Here is a 20,477-nt window from a genome sequence, read left to right as displayed (position 1 = left end):
TAAGGTATAATAATAATAATACATAGCAGCCTGGGCAAAATGTTAAGCTCATTAACTGAGAAACAAGGTTTTCTCCATACACAGGATATACACACTTTGCATTGTCTATTCTGAATTTATTGCATGGTGCTTCCTCAGTTTATTTCATTACATTCTTGACCTTTTCCAGGCCAGTTTAAACCCTCTTGGCCCCAGATCAGGTAAAAAACAGAAAGTTATAGCTGCAAATTCTTGAGCTGGCAGGATACAAAATTCTGTTTTACAATTACAGTATTTCTTTAGATAAAGTTTTAGAGCAAGGTGAACAGTTCTATTGGCTACCCAATTTCCAGCTGGTGGAATGAAACGCAACAATAAAGGGTCGTTTTAGTTTTATTTGTATCCAAGTTTGTTGCAGCCCCTCTAAAACATGTCCTCCTAACGAACGAGGGCTGAGATCGCCAAGGCACAAGAATGAACAAAGAAAAGGGATCGTTCTCATCGGCTCTTCCTTAATATCGTTATTCCTTGCCCCAGTGGCCCACTGGGTGCATTGCGCCTCCTGCGAGCCTTTTCCCACGACGCTAAAAACCAATAAAAGCAATCTTGCGCCACAATCCGATACGCGTTTACATGGAAGTAAGCCCCGCTGCGTTCAGTTTGCCTTACTGGCAGAAACACATGCACCGGAATGCATCCCTAAGGCATATTTAATAATGGAAGGAAGGAAGCCAAGAGGTCAGACAGAAGTCAGGCTGTACTAAAATAAAGAAATAATAATCTTTCCACATTTCGGAATTAAAGATGGGACGACTTTAAACAATAACAATATTTAAGGTGCAACAGATATTGGGGGAGTGGGGGCAAGTCCTCAGTGTACTCTGCCACTGATCATAGCTGTCAACTTTTCCCTTTTCTTGCGAGGATTCCTATTCGGAATAAGGGAATTTCCCTTTAAAAAAGGGAAATGTTGCCAGTTATGCCACTGATACCTGTACGTGCTTTTTGCTTTCTTTTTTGTTTATTTATCTCGCTACTAGTATAGACGTCTACTCGGAAGCAAGTCCTCCTGAGCTCAAAGGCACTTTCTCCCAGGCAAGCGTATGAAAAGGAATGCAGCCTTTCGGAGCGCCATAAGCGACCCTCTCAAGATGGCGGCCGCGTCGGAGGCGGCCCTGACCTCCACATGATGGCAGCTGGAAGAGAGACGCCTGCTTGCCCCTACCAAGATGGCGGTAAGCCCTTCCTCGCCGGAGAAGGTATCACTTCCGGCTGGCGCTCCTCCGCTCCTCTCTGGCTATGGCCGCAGCGGGTCTGTCAGACGCAGAGCTGCGGGCGGAGCTGCTGGCCCTCGGCTACCAGCCGGGGCCCATTACTGATTCCACCCGCAAGCTCTACGCCAAGAAACTCACCCGGCTGAGGGCCGAGGTGGCCGCTGGGCTGAGGAGCCGCGGCAGCACCGCCCGGACACACCCTCAGGGCCCGAGCGGCCCCGCGAGGCCCAAGGCCGCGGCCGGGCCCAAGGCGGTTCCCCGGGGGCCCCGCGTCCCGGTTAGGAGGGAGGAGAGCGAGGAGGAGGAAGAGGAGGAGGAGGAGGAGGAAGAAGAAGGGAACGACTACGAGCCGCCTCGTCGGGAGGCGGCGAGCGGGAGTCGAGGGCTGCTGCCTCAGAGCAATGACTGGCGGGCAGACAGCGGGCTCGCCGCCGCCCGGAGGCCCCAGTTGACAGCTCGGGAGGGAGCAACGCCGAGCAGCCGCTGGGAGGAGGGCAGTAGCGGGTTGGCTTCGAGGAGAGCTCGGCTGGAGGCGGGAGAAGGCTTCGAGGCCCCTTACCAAAGGGAGGCGGCGGCGCCCAGGTTCACCTCCAGCCCTTCGTGGGGAGCAGCATCCCCAGGAGGTGGAATAGGGTTAAGTCCCAGCAAGTGGTGGGAAAACGAGCAGAGCGTGAGCCCCAGCCTTTCCTGGAAGCCCCCCGTGGTGGGGGGCAGTGCTGCAGGCTTCAGTAACAGGGCCCAGCTAGAGGCCGAAAGGGGGGTCACCCCAAGCTCCTTCAGTAACAGGGCCCACCTAGAGGCCGAAAGGAGGGTCACCCCAAGCTCCTATTTGGGGTCGCTGGCCCAAAGGAGCGAAGAGGGGCTGACCTACAGGTCCCCGTGGAGAGCGCAGAAGGAGGTTGGGCTCGCGCCCAGGAGTTTGAAAACACCGCCATGGGGGGCAAGAGAGCTGAGTAGGGAGACACGTTGGGATGGGACACGCCAGCATGTAGGCTTGAAACCCCAAGCTCAGGGCATAAGGAGGAAAGGCAGAGGCCTAGAATTTTATCTCTCCTGGTTCCTGTGGCTGGCAACCATAGGGCTGCTGATCATTTTCCTGGGCATCCTTTGGGTGAAGATGATGGGACCTCCCCGACTGGAAGGGCCTGAGAATTGTACGTGTGCGGGATGTAACGCTGCTTTTCCTCTTCAACCCCGCTTCCATCTCTTCTTCCTCTTAGGGATAGCCTCATTTAGAGTTTTGTTGTTCCAGTCCCTTTTCTTTTCAGCTTGTTGCTTACAGAAACACAACTTGTAGAACTTTTTGTGGTGAAAGTTAGCATCTGTTCCTTCAAAAGCTCATAATCAATGTACAAAAATGACTGAGGCTGCATGCTCACTATGTCTTCAAAGCACATTTCCCCCCTCAATGAATTCTAGGCGCTGTAGTTTGTTAAGGGTTGCTAGGAATTGTAACTCAATGATGGGTTAACTGCAGTACCCAGAATCCTTTGAGGGAAAGAATGTAGTTGCAATGTGCTTTAAAGTTATAGTGTGTGCATAGCCTAAGGATGAATACCTTTTCAAATAACCATTACAGTAAGTTTGTCCTGGCCCAGGTTCTAAGGATATGTTGTCAAAAGAAAGCTTTATGATGTCTTTCAGACTGGCTGCCTAGCAACTACTGATCTTGAAATGTTTAATAGTTGCACACACCAAAGAGATTAAGCAGATGAAAGGGTTCTTTCTACCTTTTTGAAAAGGATAGACTGAATTCTCCTGATGTATCAAATAATAATTCTCTTGTATGACTTTAGAATGACAAGTGGGAGGTGGGCATGGTTGTTACTAATAGGATGTTTCCTTCACTGTCTTAGACTACCAATCCAAAAGTCATAACGGTTATTTCAGTAACTACAAATTCATGATCAATTGGACAGTTTTTCTGGTCACTTTGTTTTTGCAAAGCATTGTGGGAAAATGTGTAAAAGATTCTTCCCACCCACTTGTATTTTAAAATCTGGTGAACTTTTATGTGGCAATATATATTGGCTGTTACCCTTATGTTACAGATTTATGATGAGGTAGTGGGATGTTCTTACTCATTCCAGAAATCAGTCTAGCATCCTTTCACCAGCATTACAAAGTAACTTTTCCTACAGTATGATAGCAAAGTACTGTCTCAGTCAAGATTTGTCTGCACTATGTTTTAATCCATAAGTGTTCAAGAAGCTAAATCACATTTTCTGTCTATAGTTATATTCAGAATCAAAACCCCAGATACTCTGCAAAGTAAACAAATGTGCTTATTTTGACATGAATGCAGAATAGTTATTTCTCTTGTCTTGTTACTATGTTATGTAAATCATTTCCTTTTGATGGGAAATCTATGGGTGCTTAACTTTGCAGTAAGTCCCATTGAACAAAATGGGGCACTTCCAAGGAACATTATTAGGTTCGTATTTCAGGTTTAACAAAATAAAATGCTTAGAGAATAAATTCCAGAAGGGTAGCCATGTCCATCTTCTGTAAATAAACGAAGTGGGATTTAATCCGCAAAAGTTTATGCCACAATGAATCTGTTAGTTTTGAAGATGCTACAAGACTCATTGTTGTTTTTTAAAAAAAATCCTTATTTCTTCTCGTTCAGTTAACTTATTGCCCATGGATTGTGAAAGAACTAAAGAAGGTGTAAGTGTGAATCTTCTTACTATCTCCAATGTTAAATTTTGTTAATAAGTACAATGTACAGCTTACCTGTGACTGCTATCAGCCCCAGTCAGTTTGGCCAAAGGCTAGAGATGATGAGGAGTTTGGTCCAACAATATCTGGAGGGCCACAGGCAGTGCTTTTTTTTTCTGGGGGGGATGCAGAAGCCTAAACATTTTGTGAGTCTAAGTTTGGCCTCATTGAGGGACAGTATTTCATTAAGAGTAGGAAAACGAGAGTATTCCTAAACATTTTTTTTTTAGAAAAAAGCACTGGCCACAGATCACTTAGTATCTGTGTTGCTACAGAAGTAAGCTTCTGCTATTTTCAAAGAGAAATCTAATGATTTATTGATGTGCAATTAACAGACAGCTTGTTATAGATTAGTAATTCAGACCATGTAAATGTAAGCTGCTGCAAATCTAAATCCTTCTTATCTTACAGAAATATTCGTTAGTCAGTTGTAACAAAAGTGAGACTGATTTGTGACAAGGATTTCATCTGTAAAGCTACTTTTCAATAACAAGCTTAATAGAGCTAACAGCCTTTAATCTCTCCTGATGTGCGCATGTAGTTGTAACTTTTTCTGTAACATGTAGCTGAATAAGACAAACCTTGTTATACAATATAGTGCATATAATTAAAATGAAAGCGCTTGATTTGTTTTTTTGTACATACATAGATTTAAGATTATTTATCATCAAACTTACTTAGAATATAAGAATTTGAGATCTGAGGGCTGTATAGTTTTTGTACCCCCACCCCACCCCAAAATCCAATTTTTTACAGTGCACATACCATACTTTTCGCACCATAGGATGCACCGGACAATAGGACGCACCTTGTTTTAGAGGGGGGAGAACAAGAAAAAAAATTCTCCCCCTCTCTGCCCAGCGCCCCTTCAGCGAAGCGGCAGGAGGTGCCGCGCAGAGAGGGGGAGAATTTTCCCCCTCTTGTTTTCCCCCTCTAAAACAAGGTGCCATTTAAGGTGCGTTCAGTCGCCTTCAGGCGGCTACCTTGGAAGCCTGGAGAGCGAGAGGGGTTGGTGCGCACCTCTCCCGGCTGGAGAGGTGGCGCGCGGCTAAAGAGGCTCCTGCGATAGCCGCGCGTCCCCTCTCCAGCCAGGAGAGGGTCGCAGGGGGCTTCTTTAGCCCCGCGCGCGCTCTCCTGGCTGGAGAGGTGGCGCGCGGCTAAAGAGGCTCCTGCCATAGCCGCGTGTCACCTCTCCAGCTGGGAGAGGGTAAGCGGGGCTTCTTTAGCCCCACGTGCGCTCTCCCAGCTGGAGAGGTGGCGCGCGGCTAAAGAGGCTCCTGCCATAGTCGCGTGTCACCTCTCCAGCCGGGAGAGGGTCGCGGGGGGCTTCTTTAGCCCCGTGCGCGCTCTCCCGGCTGGAGAGGTGGCGCGTGGCTAAAGAGGCTCCTGCCATAGCTGCGCTTCACCTCTCCAGCCGGGAGAGGGTCGCGGGGCTATGGCGTCTTCGCTCCATAGGACGCACACACATTTCCCCTTCATTTTTGAAGGGGGAAAAGTATGTCCTATTGAGCGAAAAATACGGTAATCCACAGGATGTGATGGGTTTTATTCTTATAGTGACTGCAGTGAAGGGAGCTGATATATATTGAGTCTACTCATTCTCCCCGTCATCATACAAAATGATATAGTTTAGCAATGACATTTGCAGAAGGAGAGAATTAAATTTCTGGCAAGAAATGAGGTCTTATGAGTCCATCCTTAGTTTTCAGTAGCTAAATTAGAGCGCATGAGAAATGTTCTATTTAATAGTTGTAATTTTTGTAGTTGGTTGAATTAAAGATCTGTTGAATAATTTTCTCTCTTAATTTTTCAGTACTGTCAGGAAAAACATGAAGAAATGGTAATGACCATTCTGTATGAACTATACAATTATCTTGCAGTTCAAGCTGGTGAGTTCTTATTTATCTTTTTACCAGTCACTTTGTTCAAAGAAAATAGGTGTATACTAGCTAGGTATTTTCAACCTTAATTTGAATTTAAAAGAGCGAGGACTGTTTTGTTTCCCTTCAAAGGCTGCAGAGGAATGTAGGAAAAACAGCCTTTCTAAATCTGAGCTGCATTATTATTAAAACAATGACCCCCTAGTATGGCACTGATGTTTTCACATAGATAAAATGAGATTTAGGGTCATATTCACCTAATCCATTGTGGTAGTGTGAGACCATGAAAGGATTCCCACTAGCGCAATGGGAATTCCCTCCTTTCCTCCCCCTGCACATACACTGTGCCATTCCCAAATCAGCTCCGGGAGGATGGGGGAAAGCACAGTACAGATTTGATGAGAAGAGAGGGGGACAAGGTTCCATCAAGTAAGGAAAATCCTTATGCTAACATATCCTTTGCGCTATGTCAAGCATTTCAGTTCTCAGGTGTGCTTTCCTGATGTGACACCCACTCCATGTCCAAAATAAAGATGCAGTTCACAAGTTAAGTTCAAGACCTTCTTCTAGCTTTCACAGATACACAGCGTAGTTTTAAAGGGCTGGCCAACACAATCCAACAATTTCCAGAACACTGTTACATTTAGCAGATGACTAATCAAAATATCCCAAAGGATATTGATACGCTTTCCCCTGGGAAAGCCATGGTTGTGTGCTGATGGTGAGCTCATCCTTCACCCATCTCATCCTGGATATATGGAATGTTTCCAGGAATGAGTTCCCTGATCACAGCAATGTATATGCCCCCTTTCCCCCAGGCTGGCCCATTTTATATCATTAAGCGTTACGTTTCTCTGTGTGTATCCCAGTCTGCATTGCAGAACTGAACTGTGTCTGGAAAAACCTTTGGAGGTCACTACTAGGCAGCATTTCTTTAACGCCAGCAAGGTCCTAGATTCAGTAGGCTGTAATCCTCTGCACACATTGGACACAGTGGAACTTTCAAATCGAAATGCAAATGATTGCACTGTTAAATAACTTCTTGCATAGTTTTCAAGATAGTTTGTATCTTGAACATTAATTTTTTTTGCAGCTGTCAACACAACAGACATTTTAATAACTGGCCAAAACTACTGTGTGGGCAGTGGATGGTAGGGGTTTTATGCCACTGTTTCATATAGTAGGCTTGTTTCCTGAATTTCAGCGGTTCTTAAGCTTTGTTGAAATTAATATGTTTGTTCTTTGAACATCACATTTTTTTTACCTTGTGGCCACTCTGCAGGGAAGGATACTTAAAAGTCTTTTGAACTAAAAATCAATGTCTGGTTATGTTCTTTATAACCACAGTGCTGTACATTCACAGTGGGGGGCGGTGCATAAACTGCTTGCACTCCTGAAGAATTCGGCTGCTTTTCGGTTCAGATTTTGAAGTTTAAGTTTAAAATTGGGTTGTGTCATCAGCATGTGGTGGAAATATCAAAGCGTTCTTGATGGCTTCATGGCCTTGCAGATGAGAAACCAGTTTTCAGAAGAAAACTGGCACTGGACAACTGCTTAAGTGTCAGGCTGTATCTTAGAGCGTCCATTACGATAGGCAGCAATCCTGTCTCACTCCCCTCTTGTGTTTATTGTGAAAGTTGTAGTAGTGGTATGCCACCCTTCTTCCAAAGATCACAGGGCAGTCACAACAAAATGGCAACAACAAAATGAGAAAACAAACTGCATAATAAAAACAAGAACAAAGCATTAGGCCTCCTCCCACAAGCACATTTTAAGGGCCATAGAATGTTAATCAGCCAAAGGCCTAGTTATAGAGAAATGTTTTCGCCTGGCACCTAAAGATTTGTAATGAAGGCATCAGGTGAACCACAGAACATAACCTGACCAGAAGCTAAGTGGCAGGCCCGCCCTAAAACTTTTTCAGCATTGGAAGCCGGTCAACGTTTAACATCCCTGATCCCATCCCAAATGTGAATCATCATGAAAGCATTTTTTTTAAGGGGCATGTGGGGGTGTCCTCAGACATGTTATAAATCTTTGTATAATTTAGTAAATTTTTCAGGCACTGTTTAATAGTATCCTATTAGCCCAAAGCATTAGGCAAGGTACAGTTACACAAAGGAGGAACACATACATGCATTTCTTCAAAGGTATGAGCTGCTCTCATGGAATAAATGTGAGGTTTGATTGCCTTATACTAGCATGTATACAGCACTGCAAATTTTATTAAGTCATAAAACTAATCCAGGTCTATATTCTGTAAAAACATTTTGGCTAGCATTAAAAGTGCTTTAAAAAGGAACTTAGCTCAGTGCTTCTGTACTATCTGGCAAGTTTCATGATTTCCATGTCAATAACGTTTTCTGTCTCTCCCACCACCACCAGGCAACTTTGAGTGTGGAAACCCTGATAATCTAGAAAGTAAATGCATTCCAGTTAGTGTGGCAAAGGAATATATAGAGGTAAGCAAGGTCATGACATTTTTCTATTATGGTATATATTTGTATCTGCTATTTAGTGCATTAAAACTACCTTCTATTTTATTTTTTCCCTTCAGTAATTCTGCTATTATTATTTTGGCTGTTACTTGGTTGGCATTTTTTTATTTTGGGTTGTTGTGTTGGAAAACCTAAATAATATGACTGCTGAAACTTGCAGTTTCTTTTTCCATTTGAGAAACCAAAATCTTCCAGCATTTTAAAGTCGTTGCTTACAAAGCAGTAGTAAACACATTGCTTTCCTCTTTTCTTTTTTGTACCTCTCTATAGAAAAGGATTGTTAGTATACTATAGTTATGCACACCTATGGCGTGTGTTCCTGCATCAAATATGATCATAAAATTATAGTCTTAGCTACTAGGAAAACTGAATAGAATCCTAACACTCATTTTAATGTATTTAAAGCGTTGCTAAACTAATTGTGCTGTAAATAGGAGACTGCCTGGGTGGGTGCCCTATGTATATTTTCTCAAATTCCGTGGAAAAGCAGGTGGAATATAAATATAATAAATTAAATAATATGGAAAGAATGTATTTACAGAAAAGTCTCACTGCTAGCTGAATGCAGAATTTACATCTTGGGGCCCACTTCCTTACAGAATGTGACTGCCTACAGTGCACAAAGGTTTGAGGATGCTTTGCAGCGGTTACTGGACAATCACAGAGACTCGGGCATATGGTAAGTTCATTGGAATGACCTGTGTTAAATTTATCTCCATATCTGTTCAGTATCCCATGAGATTCAGTGGAGATGTGACTCAGGGAACCATAAGTGGCTGTTTGAAATACAAGCAGTGTAAGACTTTCCCTAGGAAGTCTTACACTGCTTGTAGTTAGCTTCTAGAACCAGCTAACTACAAGTGTTCTTCTAAGCCTGGCACTGTAAGATGTTTTTATTTAGATTTGCATTTGATCTGCAGAATTTGATACCCACCAAGTTGCCCACCTGTGGTTTGGTAAATCACCTCCTTTTGCTTTCTGCCTGAGATTGCCAAAACATGGGTTGACGGGCATCTGGAAGGTCATAGTTGCTAGCTGTGCAGCTCCATAACTCTCACAGAAATGAAAGGCTGGATTTATAAAGGTGCAGTTGTACCAGGGCCCAATGCCTGCAAGGGGGCTTGGACTGAGCTTCCTTTCTCTCCTCCTCCTCCTCCTCCTCAGTGTCCCCCTACATCTTATAAAGCAAGATGTGCAAACACCCTTTTAAGCAATTTCTGAGAGATAAGCCAGCCTGGCTACTCCCACTTTTCAGTGTTTGTAGTCTGTGAATGAAGTCAGAACTGTGATGAGTGAGTTATTTGGACAACATAGTACAGGAATCCCTGCAGTTCTAAAGAACTGCTTTTCTCCTCTCCCCGTTAGAGTGTGCTTTCCTTTCCTGCTTCTGTCCTTGGGATTTCTATAGTTTCTTTCCATTCCATTTTGTTCCTTTTTAAAATGAAAGAAAACCGATCTGCTCTCCACAATCCCCCACCCCCAGTGGCTATAGGTAGTGTTCGAAACTCCCATTGTTCTAGGCGCATTTTGCGACAAGCAATTTCATTAGTGCAAGCAGTTTCTGAGCTCTGGGCACAGAACTGCACCTAAGATTTCAGATTAAAACTGCAGAGTGGAAGGAGGACTTTTTCTGCCTCCCCACTTCCAGCTACTCTGAAGGCTGGAGAAGAGACCCTTTTAAAAATATTAGGGGGTGGGCAGGGAAAGGACTAGACCATCTGAAAAATGAACATAATATTTTAGCAGCAGTTAATTCATTTTCAGCTTTGTATTTTTGTTATAATAAAAGTGTGCCTAGACATAACCTAGGTTTAAGATGCCATTTAGCTCCTAGCTTTCATTTATCAGTTTCTAACACTGGATATAGGTCTAAAATAACTTCTTAGGAATAAATCTATTGTGCACTCTAACCTGGGAGCAATCACAGCTGAACACGAGTGGAATTGTGCATCTAAAGCACCCAACCATCTGGCCAGGTTAGTATTGGTTGAAGCCTTGGAGGTATATTTAAGTGGGAGTGGGCAGAAAAATCTGGCCCTTTGGTAGTACAAAGGTGCATCGCTCTGGTTAAAGGAACCAAAAGTTGACACCTATGATAAAAGCACCAAGTCCCCTTTTGTAGCCATTTAATGCCTCCTCCTGTATCTCCACAACAGGCATGCAAAACAGGTTGGACTGACTGACCCAGGTTAGGAAGTGAGCAAAACCAATGAGATTTGAGTATAAAATATGAAAACGTGTGTGTATTCATTTTGTTGGTTGTCAAAATGTTCGTGTTTTGCTGAGAGCTGTAAAACTGCACATGCTCAGAGTATTTATTTGATAGTCCATGAAAGTAATAATAAATTTGTGAGTCTTTAAGAAATATCTTGACATATTTTCTGGTACTCTGTTTCATGCATTCCTTTTGGGAGGAGTGGGGTGGCCTGTTTGGTGAACTTCACCAGCCCTCCAACTGCCTTAATGTGGCCTTGGTGATGTGTGCAGGCCTGACTTGTAATGCTTGGCTGTTACACTTTATTTCTTTTTTATTTGTGGAAATTAGTGTGGTGTAATGAAGGGGACTTCCTGGTTCAAATCTTACATCTCCTTAGGACAGTTGCTCTCACATTCATACCTGTAATATGGAGATGATAACAGCCTACCCTACAGGGGGAAGGTAGGGGAGGTCCTACTGCACACTCAGAAATTCTTGTGCTGACAGGACGCTTATTTAGCGCTGCTCTGGATATAACTCAGTACATAGACTGGCTGTCATTTCTCAATCTGAAACCTCATTGGATCATATGAGGTAAGCAATATTTTGGCACATCATAACTGAGAAACCTGAGACTCTCCCTGCTAATACCAGGGTGTTGCTTGAAATACCAACTGTTCAGAATGCAGTGATCTCTCAGTTATGGAACAAGGGTACACTGTGCCTTTTCTGGTCTTTCAGGTGGACTGTAAAACTGATTCCAGTCCTCTGAAATTTATTAATTTTATTTTGTTTTAAGAGATTGATACTGAATACCATGTACTTTATGCAGGTGGTTGAAATATGAGCTTGGTTGTGCTGGCCTAGCTTTCATGTGGTTTAAATTCAGGAGATGCACGGAGCATTTGTTCTCGTTCTCTTGTGCTCGAAGTAAATGTAGTTATATTAAAGGGATGTTTTATGCTCTTTAAGGCATCTGTAACACACAAAATTTGGATGATCTTGGTCACATCTTCAGAGTAGCTAACTTGCTCACTGGCATAAAGGGCAATATCCTTGCTGTCTTCAGTTGGTTCTGGAAGAACAGAATAAGCTTTTTTCCAGCAGATGAGTTTGTTTATTTGTAAATGGTGGCTGCAGACTGTGTCTGGAGAGCAAACATCACCCTGTGCAAATCATTTCAGCTCTTTGAAAAATCATGCCATCTCTCTGAGTGCCTATTATATATTTATAAGGACTTCCTTGCCTGTCTCGTCCCGATATTATAGATTACTCTCTTGAACTGTGAGGGAGATATCAAGAGCCACTTGCTGCCGGCAGGGAGCCCATATAAATATATTTTCAAACTCTCTAATACAGGTGTGCTATTTGAAAACACAATTATTTTGGTGAGCAGGAAAGGATGGATAATAGCAATTTGAAATGCATTCCTTTGCAGTTACCAGGGATTCACGCCAGCTAGTGTGCTAAGATTATTCCATCTCCACTCATCTTAGTTATTTCTGTATGGTGTAGAATTCTTTATTTGAGACTCTCCATTTGAAGTCCTGTCTACAAAAGTTACTGTTGAAATTCCCATAGGCCTCAAATGACTTACTGTTTCTCATGGAGCTTGTAGTCATGTCTCAGTTCAGTTTTTTTGGTAGGGTTAGCCTGTTAGGACCCTGTTTTCACAACAGTTTTTAAATCTGTTCAGCCACTGTGGCTTCAGTCTAACCAAAGATATTGGGAAAGATTGTTGTAAATTAGCCCTTTCAGTCTTTCACAGAAGTCCCGGCACACTTATAAGCGTGATGTAGTGGTTAGAGTGTTGGGCTCAGACTTGGGGTATCAGGGTTCAAATCACCAATAGGCCGTGAAACTTGCTGGGTGACCTTGCGCTGGTCACTGCTTCTCAGCCTCACAGAGTTATTGTGAGGGTGAAATGGGTAGGGGGAGAATCATGTATTCTATTTTGAGTTCCTTGAAGGAAAGGTAGGATATAAAAATAATAAGAAAATAAATAAATAACTATAATTCCTCGAGTTCGTTGGGGGGAGCCATTGTTGTTAAAATGGTATCAGATTCAATCTTTTATCAAGGCAGAATGATAGAAGAGTAAAACAATTTGCCTGTATATGTGTCCCTTTTGAAGCCAGTGAGATTAGTGCACAAATTTGCATAGAATGCCAGGTACCAAATTTTAATTATTTTAGTATGGAATACACTTCTGAGTAATGCTTTGAAGGTGATCCCAAAAGTACAGTCTTGCTGTGTTTTCATGTAAGTTGGTAGATGCCGATGCCTCAGTTCAGTAGTGTTTATTAGATTTCAGACATAATTTTGAGGCCTTCTTAACTCTCTCACTGCTGTAGAATAATTCAACAAGCCCGAGGCTGTGAGCAACAACAAAATACTCTCCTCCCCTAATCTCATTATCTAAAACTCTGCTGTAACCTAATGTTCGAAAACGTGTTCCATTTTTCCATTCTTTGTATAGGAAGACTCCACACTGCTAAACACTGTTCCCTTAGGGACATGCTTAGAATTGCTGGTGGGATGGAATTCAGTGCTTTCTAATTAAGATTTTCTTCACTGTTACAAGTCATAGCCTGGAAGCGTAAAATACACTCCCCAGTTTTGTATTCACCATAATTAAGAGTTTCATCAACACTTGAGCAAATGGATCCTGTTCTGGCAGCTCAATATGAAACTCAATAAGAATGTACAGCATACTAAAGACCTGCTGCAGGCTTTCCAACAAATGTTGTGCGAACTTATTTGACACTGTTCTGTTAAGAGCAGAACCAAATAAGACAGCTGTGCTTGGGAACGCTGCTGCATATTTTAAGATCTTTCAGAAACTTGGGATCCAAATAATCCATGGGGATGGGTAAAAAGTTGAGTGTGATGCAGCATGTCAGGAGCTTATGTGCACTGCTCAGCAGTGTTTCTTAGACAACTGATTTGGACTATCTGTATGATGAGCTATTAATTGCAACCCTGGTGTGACATCAGTTAGCTGCCCAAAATGTGATCACCTGGATTTTTTTATATATACACTGACTGAAGAGGCCTGGAGACTGGGAATTCTACAGCAGGGCTCTTCCAGATTTCCTTTAGTGAGCCTGCAGAGACTAGAGTCAAAGTGCGGTAATTGCTGTACTTGTTCCATCTTTCTGTTTTGCGGTAATTCCTTTATCTGCCTTCAACTGCTGAGAGAGGTTTTCACAGGCATTTTACCAGCATGTGCTAGGGCTGGGCAGTATCAGCTTTTCAACATTGCGGTGTATCACCAGTTTGGTTTGGTTGAAAAAACAAGATGCATTGGCCTCTGCGTGCAAGACACCAGGTGAAACTGCCCCAGCTCTCACCTCGAGTTGCACCCAGGCTCGCAGGGTGGGACAATTCAGCTTGTTTACGCCACTCAGCTGGGAGGATGAAAGGTCCCCCTCCTAGCTGAGACAGACCCAGTGCTCTTGCCACTCGCACACAAGCAACAGAAGTATCGGGGCTGCTTTGGGGGGAGGAAATGTCACCTCCCCCAGCTGAGATTGCCCCGTGCTCTTGCACAGGCAGAGCATTGGGGCTCCTTTAACTGTTCACTACAGAGAACGGCAAACACACTCCCCTCAGCTGAACAGTTTCACAGAACCCCCACCCTGTTGCAGGCTTCTGTGAGCCAGGGCTGGGCTAGGGGCTTCTTTAACTGCGGCAAGGGCAGCTGCACACTCCTCAGTCGAACAGTTTAAAGATGCAGATGGAGGAACAAGTTGTATCGGGGCCAGTCGGCAGAGTAGAATGGCAGTTTCACTCAGTGATATATCATTGGGGAAACCACCACTGCTCCTGAGTCCCTCTGCTAGTGGATGCTGCTAGCAGAGGGACTCAGGAGCAGTGGCGATTTCACCAGTGATATACCACTGAGTAAAACTGATGTCACGGTCTGCTCCTCATACCGGTCCTGGGTGATAAATTGATATATCACCCAGGCCTAGCGTGTACAGACTCTTAAATTCTATATTCACACATTCTGCTGTCATGTAAGTCCATTTACTCAACCGCATGGTTTGAATGCACTCCATGCCCAGTTACCAAATATCCTGAGCCAATCGTCTCTTGCATTGAGACTCTCTTATCACTGTTTACTCTGCTGGGTCCATGGGAAGCCAAGTTCCTGTAAAGCCCCTCTGGTATCTGAGGAAGTGTGCATTCACACGAAACCTCATACCAATAACTAACTAAGTTGGTCTCTAAGGTGCTACTGGAAAGAATTTATTTGTTTTGTTTTGTTTTATTTCTCTTCTGGCACAGTTAGCCAAACTATCTTTTTGTGGGGATTAGGAGCTGGAATTATCCTAGTGGCCATTTCCAGTGTTTCCTCATTTTGCAGGATGAAGTTTTTCCTTATTGTAGATTTTGCACAGAATAAATTTGGTGTGCATATAATTGTAGGCTTTCCCCTCATCCTTTTCCAAAGATGCACCAACATTTAATGCAGGTGAACTTAACATTTTTCCCAACAAAACTAACTGCTGGAATTTGTTTCAAGGAAAATAGACTCAACATGCATGCACATTTTCACTTGATCTCTGTGCAGCCACTGGAGGAGGGAATCCAGTTTAAAAGTTTAATCTCCTGTATACTGTACTAAGAGGTGCTGTCAGAAGAAATAAAAATACTATAGAAGAGGACTACCTTGCTAGTGTGCTATCTTTGTTTGCTCTCCTCTCATATCCTCATCAATCTGCTGTTAATGAGCCACTGCTGGAATATTCTGAGAAGGTTGGGAGCAAGAAACTAAGGAGTGTGATGGAGAGGATAGCATGTTTATAATAAATAGGGACCATCAGCTTCTTTGCATTGTTCAGTCAAGGAATCTTTCTGCTTCATCCTTTCAGGTTACAAGGCGATGAGAGTTCCGAAACAGTTACCACAGTGAGCCAAGTGGTTTGTCTCGAATCCACCCGTCCACGGATGGGCTTAGGCTGCCGTTTCCGCCGGGCACTGAATACAGCAATTACTAACCTATTTATATTCTTTTGGAGTAAGTTTTTCTCCCCTTTATCTGTGACAGCCAAGATCTCCCAACAGTCTTGTACAGTGTGAGATTCTGGAAGGTTGAGGGAATAATGAATGAAATTGCTGAATATTTAATCTGGGGCCTAACAGCAAGAAGCAGTCTTGAGACTGGCTCATGCACTGTGGGTGTTTGCCATTTCATGAAAATCATCCCGTGGAGGTCTCTCTGTGTGCACCACAACTTCATGCATTTGTGTTCTGGCATTTACCCCAATGAATTCTGCCCTCTTCCTCACAAGGCACTATTAATACCCTGCTTCCTTAACAGTCGCAGTATTATTCTTAGTCATGCATTGCTGACTAAGCACAGATCACGCACACACATTAGGTGAGATCCAAAGTAGTGTGGTTAGGCATACATTCGTGCAGCAGGGTTTCTGCTTCCTCTTTTTCTCCTGCAGCCATCTGTTCTCCCCCTTAAACCTCCAGAAGGTTGCCCCCCCAAGGGAAATTTTGGGAGCTGCATGAAGAAGAAGCAAAACCTAGAACCCCACTGTGCAAGAGGATTTTCGTTGCACAAATGGGCAGACTTCATTGGGTGTCTCCTGTTGTAGGGGGAATTCCCTGCAAAGAATGTGCATGTGAATGATATAAATGGGAACAGGATTTAAGAGGAAAGTACCAGCAGTCGGCCTTTATGCAGCTAGTGTGTTATAGTGGATGTTGTTTGGATTTAGACTTGGGAGGGGGAGACAAGGTTTCAAATTCCCACTCAGTCATAAAGCTTGCTTGGACCAGTCACTATGAATTGTCAATTGGGATAGCTCTGAATTTCTTTGCTGAAAACGTGATATACTGTGATGATCTGCCAAGTTGGTGAAAACAAAGTGTTATGTTGCCATATTTGTAACTCAATCCTTCACTGAAGTCTTCAGTTAACAGTAATTTAACTTCGTTTGCTGAAGCATAGAGATACCCCATGAACTAGCAAAGCTAGTCTGATTTTATTTTGTTTTTAATCTACAAATATTGCAAATGTAGCTGTATAGCACCTTCCAAGAAACACATCTCTGCATAATGGCTATACAGTGGTACCTCGAGTTAAGTACTTAATTTGTTCCGGAGGTCCGTTCTTAACCTGAAACTGTTCTTAACCTGAAGCACCACTTTAGCTAATGGGGCCTCCTGCTGCCCCAGCATGATTTCTGTTCTCGTCCTGAAGCAAAGTTCTTAACCCGAGGTACTATTTCTGGGCTAGCGGAGTCTGTAACCTGAAGCGTATGTAACCTGAAGCGTATGTAACCCGAGGTATCACTGTATGCTGGGTGCATGGATGGGAATTTTTAGAGAGCGCCTTTGATAACTGATCTTAAGGATAGCAATGAAATATTTCAGGCTAACTCGTGTGTATTTAGAAGATTTCATCTCTGTGCTTCCTTCCTCACAGGTTTAGCTTTCCTTTGGGGGATTCTGATTCTTCTAAAATATTACTGGCGGAAAAGGGAAGAAGAGGAACGGGACATGTATAAAATGGTGCAGAAAATCATAGGTAGCATTCACCTGCTAGTCAAATTATAGGTAAAATCCTCTCAGTTTCATCAGTTTGCTTATTTTCCTGACTGCATGCGTTGTTCTCTCAACAGCTGCCGTCCAAGGTCACTACAAAGAATGGGAGCAAAATCTGGAACGGTACCCATATGTAGGCATCCTTCACATCAGAGACACACTCATCCCACCACAAGACAGGTGAGTTTTTCTTTGCCTTTATTAACGGTCCTGATTAAGTTACCGTGGAGATATGAGGTCAGTCTTCCAAAAAGGTGGCCAAACAGTTGTCCCTGAGAAGCAGGCTGAGGAAGCAAGCATCCCCTCATATTTGTCACCAATATTTGGAATGCCTAAGTACTATTTTCCTCCAAATATAGATAATAGACACTGATAGGACCAGTCTTTCAGGGATGTGCCTGATCATTTCAAGCCGTCTACGCTCGGGAACACGATAACCTGCAGCAATGAGCTCTATAAGTTGATTGTTCATGGGTCAAATGAATATTTCCTTCTACTTGGCCTGACGCTTTTGCAGATGATGTCTTTTGAGTTCCAGTATTTAGAGAGAGAGAGGGACAATGACGTGGAAAGTTGGAAAGGGGCCTTTTCCCCCCTTTTGTACCTTCAAATGTTGGCTGCTACAATGTAATGATCCTTGGTTGATCATGCTCTAAGCATTAGATTAGACCACCATTTTCCTGCATTGCACTAATGCTCAGCTTTGGTTACAGTGCTCTTTTTTTATCCCCAGGAAAAAAATGAAGCGGGTTTGGGACCGAGCAGTGGACTTCCTCGCTTCAAATGAGTCACGTATTCAGACCGAGTCGCACAGGGTGGCAGGAGAGGATATGCTGGTGTGGCGTTGGACGCAGCCTTCTTACCTCTCTGATTCAGATCATTAGCTCTGACCAGAGGCCAAGCCATTGGTTTAACACTGTGCAGGGCAATGTGCCCTCTTCTAGCTAGGGAATGGCCTGTTGCCCATACTCAGGTGAACCCCTGATACTACTGTACATGTGTGTGAGAGCTGTAGAATGACTCCTTGGGGGTGATCATTTTCTGTAAGGAATATAAATGTTGAAATGCAGGTGCACACCAAAGTTACTCTCATGGCATATATTTGGCTTCCATAACGTAACAATTAAAAAAGAAGAAACGGGATTCCTTGCCCTAATTGAAAGATGCCATTGATAGTTTTGCTTTGGTATTAGGGAAGCCTGTATCTGACCATCTACTCAGAATGTCGGTGCTAAGACCACTAAAAGATGCTTTGTAAAGGTGTTCATTACAGAAGCACTGTGGATAAGAGTGGACAGCAAATATGCGAGGTATATTTGTTCTTAGAAACTGATCAGGAATAATCTACTGGCATTGTTTATTGGGTGATGGGTGGGACTGAGAGGGCCAGGTCTTGAACCTTTGGAGGCAAGGTGGGAGGGGCTTAAAGCTTTTTTCCTTAGGCAGTGGTAGGTGAGCACATTTTCTTACGAGAGCGGTAGAAAGCATTCAGTCTTAAAACGGCTTGGTGGGGAGCACCGGAAAGCAACAGCTGTGCTTTTGGGTCGTGTGCCATACTAGAGAGCAGATGGGGCACCAACAGTGTTTGGTACAGAATCAACTCCTCACAAATCAAGTGTTTACAGGATTGCCCAAGGAGTGGAAATCTTTTATTCAGCCAATATAGTAACATGTTTTGCGCATATAGCACCTTAGTTGGTCCAAGTTCATGCTGGTTTGTTTGTGAGGGGGAGAAACGCACCAAAATTGCCATGCACCTCTTCAGTGACGTCATAAAGTCTGAGGCTCTGGCATGATGGCACGTCATTCCATTATTGGTTCAGGGCATCCACTTAACTCATCATGAACTTTACCTTTGTCCAGTGGATATAGCAAGTGGCATATGAATTTGGAATAAAGTGTGCACATTTGAGCCTCTCTAAGTAAAATGAGCTGAGCCTTTATGGTACCTTTTATGACATGTTTTGTTTCAACTGGCATATTTATTTGCAAGTGGGTGGTAGCCTGAACTTGGAAGTTTGCCCTTTTACTCCCCCTGCTGGCAGAGCTGAAAAACTGACGGATTGGAGTTTTCACCTAGGTGCCCTTCGAGGCTGTTTGAGCAGCATGCAGCAATTCATTATGTGCCTCCTGCTGATTCATCAGTGCTGAAATCAGTGCAAAGAAAAGCAGCCTCCAAAAACAAAGCACCAGGAGGTCTTATTGGTTAAGTAGAAGAAAATCTTGCATTCATTTGAATTTTATCCCCACATGTTGCCATCTGTAGCGTAGGCGGTGTCTTAGAGCAAAAGAAGAGATGTAACAGATGTCTCCGTGACATTAGCCATCCTTTTTTTTTTACACACAAACACTCCCCTTATACTGTTGAAGCAGATAATCAAATTATTGCTTTTAATGTATTCTTAATTTCTGCTGATGTTTGCAAAAAATTCCACAGTGCCTGCATTCTTAGGGCTTTAAAAGAAACATTTGTGGGTATTTTTTACCATCAGACTCTCAAGAGGAAATGCCAAACAATATTATGTACAGTTGACTAAGCTGTTCATTTATTTTTATGTAGATGGGCTGGTGCTATTTATTATACATTTTGTCTCTGTCCATTTTATCTTGCAAAATAAAAATTTGCTACAAATGGGACTGGCTGGTATTGGTAACTTGTACCATCTCCTGACAAAGCAGATTCAGGCAGTTTGATTCCCTGGATATTTAATGCTGAAAGCACTCCTGAACTGAATTTCATCTGATTATACTGGGTTGCAGTGAGTTATAGACAGCACTGGACAAGCACAATGGTACTGACCATTGGCCATGCTGGCTAGGGCTGCTGAGAGCCTGATTCCAGCAACATCTGGAGGGTACTACACTGGCCTGCAAATAACCAAAGCTAAACTCCAGCCTTCAGAAACAATGTACAAACATCCACAATGTCTGAGGATTTTAAAAGTTGAAGGGAAATGATAGGTTTCCATAATGGATTTGGAATTGAGATCATCCTGCTTTTGCCCCTGGTAAACACTTGTTAAGCCTGTTTGACCAAGAAGTGATAGTGAGATAAAACTCTTTAAACTCTTTAAGATGTTCACCTGGTTTCCTGCAACACCCTAACTCACTAAGCTGGGCTTTAGCTTAGTGAGAGAGCATGTGAACATGCTGACTCCTGGGGAGGAACTTGCAGCCACTTTGCTCTTTTTTGGTCCTCCTAGCTAAGGTTTGGCTTAGCGTGCCAACCAGACAAGTTTGTTGTTAAGCACTCTCCTCACTAGCCACAAGCTGTAACAGAGATTCTCATTTACAGTTCATGGTTAGTCAAGAGAGAGCTTTAACCACAAGTGTCAGGTTGGATGGCACACCACCATCATCA

General features: G+C 43.3%; 1 protein-coding gene across 1 annotated transcript; it reads left to right on the top strand.

Moving 5' to 3' along the window:
* The first annotated feature begins 1,246 nt into the window (after positions 1 to 1,246).
* Positions 1,247 to 19,753, top strand: LEMD2 (LEM domain nuclear envelope protein 2). Its single transcript, XM_053393015.1, has 9 exons — positions 1,247 to 2,407; positions 3,883 to 3,923; positions 5,788 to 5,863; positions 8,240 to 8,316; positions 8,952 to 9,031; positions 15,430 to 15,575; positions 16,998 to 17,099; positions 17,194 to 17,296; positions 17,850 to 19,753. Exons 1-9 carry the CDS (start codon positions 1,279 to 1,281, stop codon positions 17,998 to 18,000), a joined length of 1,905 nt encoding a protein of 634 aa, XP_053248990.1. The 5' UTR covers positions 1,247 to 1,278; the 3' UTR covers positions 18,001 to 19,753.
* The last annotated feature ends 724 nt before the right edge of the window (positions 19,754 to 20,477 follow it).

Source organism: Podarcis raffonei, chromosome 6 (genome assembly GCF_027172205.1).
Source record: "Podarcis raffonei isolate rPodRaf1 chromosome 6, rPodRaf1.pri, whole genome shotgun sequence".
In the NCBI taxonomy this organism is placed as follows: Eukaryota; Metazoa; Chordata; class Lepidosauria; order Squamata; family Lacertidae; genus Podarcis; species Podarcis raffonei.
Note: the sequence above shows the minus strand (reverse complement) of the source record. Positions and strands in the feature narration are given on the sequence as shown.